The following is a 5676-nucleotide window of genomic DNA, read 5'->3' on the forward strand; positions in this document are numbered from 1 at the left end:
ACTGGCCTTCCATGTCTACGGAAGTTGAGAATTGGATAGCGAGGTGTAACAGATGTTTGCGGAGGAAAACCCCCACCAGGGAGAGGGCACCTCTGATGTACACAGCACATCTTGGTCATTACCGACCACTTCACTCGCTACGCCGTTGCAGTTCCAACCCGTAACCAGACCAGCAAGACCACCACCGAGGCTCTGATGAACCATTTCATTGTCCACTATGGAATGCCGAAGCGCCTGCACTCGGACCAAGGAATGACATTCAGAAGCAAGCTTGTGAAGCAGCTTTGCCGTATGACAGGTATTTCTCAGTCTCAGACTACACCATATCATCCACAGGGCAACGGACAGTGCGAGCGCTTTAACCGCACATTATTGAGCATGCTCGGAACCCTTGAAGAGGAGGAGAAACGGGACTGGAAATCCTACGTTGCACCCTTAGTGCACGCATATAACGCCACGAGGAACGAGTCTACGGGATACTCGCCCTTTTATCTCATGTACAGGAGAGAGCCACGATTACCTGTAGACCTTGCCTTCGGAATCGAGTCGGACAATTCGAGGGAAGCATTACACTCCTATGTGGAGTCGATGCGAAGACGACTTAAGGATTCCTACACTATTGCCCTCACCAGGGGTAACGCAGCTAAAGCTAGACAGAAAACCGGATACGATGTACGGATTCGTGGAGCCTTTGTCCGCGACGGGGATCGGGTCTTGGTTAAAACGGTTGCTTTCGAGGGGAAGCATAAGCTTGCAGACAAATGGGAGGAGGAAATATATGTTGTTCTAGACCAACCCAACCCAGATATGCCTGTCTATGTTGTACAGAAGGAGGATTGTGGAGGGAGAAAGCGTACTCTACACAGAAACCTTCTCCTTCCCGTCGGTTCCCTGGCAACCGATACCGATGACAGGAATGATGATACCTTTACACCACGGCAAACCCCAACCGCAGCACCAAGATTGACACGACGGAGTGTGAAGGAACTACGGAGAGCGTCTCAGGCCAAACCTGAGGACACAATGGAAGTTTCCTCCATTGCCAACTCCGATGACAGCGATACGGAACTCTTTGTGTCAGTGCCCTCTATGCCAGCTGTTGGTGACGCCCAGGCAGGTGCCACGGATACAGCAGCTGAGCAGCCTGTAAACGACCATCAGTCGACAATGGTCCCTGCTGAAGAGGATGCAGACTCCGTTATTGATAGGACCAATAGGGAGGATGTTGATGCACTGGGAGAACAGGAGGAGGATACAGCCGGGGTAGAGTCTCCAACAATTCCGAGACGTTCGGGGAGAGTCCGTCGACCACATAAGAAGTTCACCAGTGGTGATTATGTGATGACAGCAGGTACAGCCCCAGATCTGTCATGGATGCGGAAGGTGGATTATCTTCGCTCCGTGGTCTCTGGCGATATTCTTGCTCCAGGAGCAGAACGGATTTTGGAGGCTGTATTGTCAGTGATACAGACATCAACCTGATTTGTTTTTAACCATGTGTAATCATTTGTCTTATTTTATTTATTCTGCAACGTCATATTTCCATGTAGTTGTATAAATACTATATTATATCTTGTAATGTCTTTACATTACAGGATTCATTATACTTGTATTTGATTGTTCCTTATTATCCATTATAGGGATGGCGAGGACGCCATTCTTACACAGGGGGGTGTATGTGGCACCCTGTTAATTTTGGTTATTTTAACTGAATCACTTTTATAACTGCTCGTTGTGTTGTATTTGTGCTGTTCGTATCCCACGTCGTGTTGTGGCTGTTAGGTAAATGTTCTGTACTCGTCGTGTTACAGGTAGCCGTCAGTTATGTGCTTTGTATGTGTGGTTCGTGAATGTCCGGAGAGTATGTTCGTGTGATGTATGTTTGTAATAAACTGGTTTGACCACTGACGGACAGGACAGGGCAGGACATGCGCAATGCGTTTCTTCTTCTTTCTTTCTATCCCTTTTTGGCGCTCTTTCCCCAGTTCCACTCTATACATTGGTCGGAGAAGACGCTCTATGCCAACTTTCCATGCATTTCGTAAATACGTCCTGGGCACCACATGCCAAGTAAGTAGTGAAATTGTTATTATTAATTATTATTATTTATTAATTCATTATATACTGTGTTACATGTGATCGGTACTTCCACCGACGTTTATAATTCTAAATTAAGTTAACTTGTATCGAATCAGGTATCTGTCTATATTTTAAAAGCATATCCTAATAATTTTAACTCCGAATACGTTACCTGAATGTGGTCTAATCTGAGTATGTGTAATTTTAACTGTTTTCAAATTACGCGCTGTTGTTGTAAAGTTGGGCGCGTTAGTTTCGAATGTATATGTATATTGACAGAAGCTATTTGCTTGATTGCAGGGACTTTTCTACCTGTACTCATCAATATGTGCAAGTAAACATGTGAACAGAAGCTCCTGCCGTTTATTATCTGTTGCCAAGGCCACTCCCAACCGAAAATCCGACTTTGTTATATAAACAAAACCTGCTTTTAATCATGAAGGGCATTTAATTCAGAAAGTAATATATGATATAGATTCATCATGATCTACAATAGACTAAATCTCTCCCGTATGGAAACCAGTGTTGGAGGCTACAACGTAATTCTACATATACAGATGTTATCCCTTATTTTACGTGTCAAGGTCTCCGGATTACCGACGATTAAATGCTTGAGAAAGATATTTATAATAAAAAAATCATACACTTTAATCATTGCGAGTTTAATAAGTTTTAGTATTAATTATGAAAAGAACTAAACTGTATGTTTTTATCATAAAAAAACGGAGCTAAAATTATGGTTTTAATAAGTACCTATGATATGTACCTGTACGTAATCTATCAATAATATTATGATTGTTGGGAAGCACTTTTATATATTTTCACTGACAACGATCGTAAAAAACTTGGAATGGTCGTCATTTGTATTGCTACAGTCTGTACAATAAGCTACAGTACACTCATTTATAATAGTACATATATTTGTAACACAGTTGTTCACTAACAATTGACTCGACAGTTCAATATCTAACATTTTCAAGTTGTTGAAATCTATAGGGAATACATTTTCAAGTTGTTGAAATCAAACACATTATTTTTTGGAATTCAGTGAGTTTCGTTTTCCCTACAAGCAAAAATTCGTATCTCAAAGGTTTGCCTATAGAATAATCAACTTAAGTTGGCTCATTTATATACCCACGATGTTGAAAATGTACTCTATGAATCTTCTTTTTTTATTAATTTCGGACAATTATCCGAAAATCACAAATAGCGGTACCTTCAAGTGGATTTGCAACGTATCCATTGCTGTTTTGGCGAGTAAAAATTCAAAATTTTCATTTATTTTACATCATGTATGAATTGCATTTTAAACTTCTATTACTATAAGTATCACAACCGAAATCAATATTGGTATGCAACAAACCACGTCTTATAATAAAGGCTATATGATGTAAAGGTCGTTGCATGTTACAGAGACCTATATTTAGTATACAGGTCTCTGCATGCCATAAACGGCCCGTTTCAAATGTTATACATGTTACAACGACCCGTTAAAATAGATAATTATTCAAATTTTACATGTCATATACGACCCGTTATAAAAGAAAATTAGTAAGATGTAACATGTTGTATACGGCTCGTTATAATAGAAAATTAGTAAGATGTTACATGTCATATATGGCCCGTTATAATAGAAAATTATATGTCCCTGGTTTCGGTAGCACTTGTTATTAACTAATTCACAAATATAACTCAAAAAGTTTATTCAGCACTTACATTATTGTTGTCTAATTTGCATTAATTGCAGGCACGTGTTCACGTTTGTTTCTATATACTTCTGATATGGGGGCTCTGACCCGTTAAACCTGTGATGTCACAGGTCAGAGGTCACCGAAACGAGGCCAACGGCTTTGAGCTTCAGGTGTGTTTTCAAGAAAAATCGGAATTACTCTAAAACTAAATTCACTATGAAAGTCGGACTTTCAGCATTTTTAGTTTCACCCTAAATCACATTTTTTAAGCTTAACATAGCAAATCGTTCCGGGTACACTTAACATTTTCTTGATATCCGGATTTCTTATATCAAGTCTGGTTCCATATATTAGCTACGATGTTTAAGCCGGAAGTGAATGTACGTTTCAGTGGTGTTGTTGTGTGTAGGCCTGTGGGTTTCTGCCAGTGTTTTATGACATGCAGATCTAACTGGAGGAGGGCTAATTCAAATCAGTAGATTTGTAAGTATGAAACATTTTTGTTTGTAAGCACACACGATTCCTCTCATAAACACCTCTGTTTCGATTGAACCGCAGACCCCAACACTGATGGACGATTTATTGATGTTTTTGAGCAGTAGGCCTAGATCTAAGACAGTTTTGGTGGACGTGTTGACAGTGGAGTATATCAGGCAATGCCTTATGCTATATTCGGCGAACACTTGGCTCGTTCAGCAGTAAATGTGTCATACATGTGCAGTTCTTACGTAAACAGGTAAAGCGTGCATTGAGGAAGAGGGCTAGTTGGAAGCAGGTGCCTTAGCTTCAGTTACAAATGGCCCGTACAGAGTATTGTCTATTGATTATTCCCTAAATCCCGAGTTCTCCGAGTGCAATTGTTCCGATTGTAAACGAGGAAAAGTCATTTCTTAAAAGAAGTTTAGGGCGAAATTAAAACGGGGCAAATATCTTTTCTGTTGCTCAAGGGCGAAAAAAACAGGATTCGTCTTAAACTTCTCTTCTACATGATATTATGACATAATAAACAATCTTCGGGTTCTAAGGATACCCTGGTATCTACCAGTTTCAATACTGATATATATAAAAAAAAGTATGGTTGTTTTTCGCTTATCCTAACCTAGGCTACTTACAGCAATAATACAGGTAAAATATCACATGACCCTAGTGATTTCAACAGTGCTAAAATAGGAACGGTGATTTGCGTACTGTACGTTACGAACGGATTATGACATATTAAGTAGGAATTTTACACCACCCATCCATGTATTGTAGGTATGTTGTCGACGCTGAAGTGCATTTACGTTTTACTTAAAATGGTACGGAGTAAATCGATTATTTTTGTTTGTTTCATCCAAGTGAAAATTGTCTTTCTCTATGTACATTATTATCATTATGTTGAATGCTTTATATCAAATATGCACTTAGATTTAAAAATATCTTTAACTCTTTACGTACTCATTCAAATTTCGCGGTCGCTACCGGAAGTGAATGCTGGGTAGGTCCTTTGTGTATTGGAGCATATGGCTATCACATCAGACGTCGATAAAACGATCTTTTACTGATCTTTTACTGTTGTATAATGCTTAATATTAAATGAAGTTTATCATATGGAACAAGTACTGAGTACGGAAACTCTTTTACCCAATTTTTCCTTTAAAATACGGCGAAATCACCAGGCAGAATCGCGGGAAATGACATGTTAATCGGCACATGTGTCACACATGTGCAAGAAATCACGCAGCCAAAACATCGTTTTTTCGGTTTGTAAAAATATTTTACGTATTTCTTACTTATTTTGATGATAAACGTTACTCAATTATATATATATTATCGTTTTTAATTGTTTTATTGTGTTTAACACCTCAACAATCTCGCAGAAAACGAAAGTAAATTTGAGGCCGCCATTTTGTAGCTATGTAAACAG

The 5676-nt window shown here is 39.3% G+C and overlaps 1 protein-coding gene across 1 annotated transcript; it reads left to right on the forward strand.

The window, feature by feature from the left end:
- Positions 1-222: 222 nt before the first annotated feature.
- On the forward strand, positions 223-1482 carry LOC117319196. Its single transcript, XM_033874033.1, has one exon. It carries the CDS (start codon positions 223-225, stop codon positions 1480-1482), a length of 1260 nt encoding a protein of 419 aa, XP_033729924.1.
- Positions 1483-5676: the final 4194 nt, after the last annotated feature.

This window comes from Pecten maximus, unplaced genomic scaffold (assembly GCF_902652985.1).
Source record: "Pecten maximus unplaced genomic scaffold, xPecMax1.1, whole genome shotgun sequence".
NCBI classification, from domain to species: domain Eukaryota; kingdom Metazoa; phylum Mollusca; class Bivalvia; order Pectinida; family Pectinidae; genus Pecten; species Pecten maximus.

Bases quoted from the DNA above. Each gene is read 5' to 3' on its own strand.
- LOC117319196 (XM_033874033.1), top strand. From the start codon at position 223: ATGCCGAAGCGCCTGCACTCGGACCAAGGAATGACATTCAGAAGCAAG.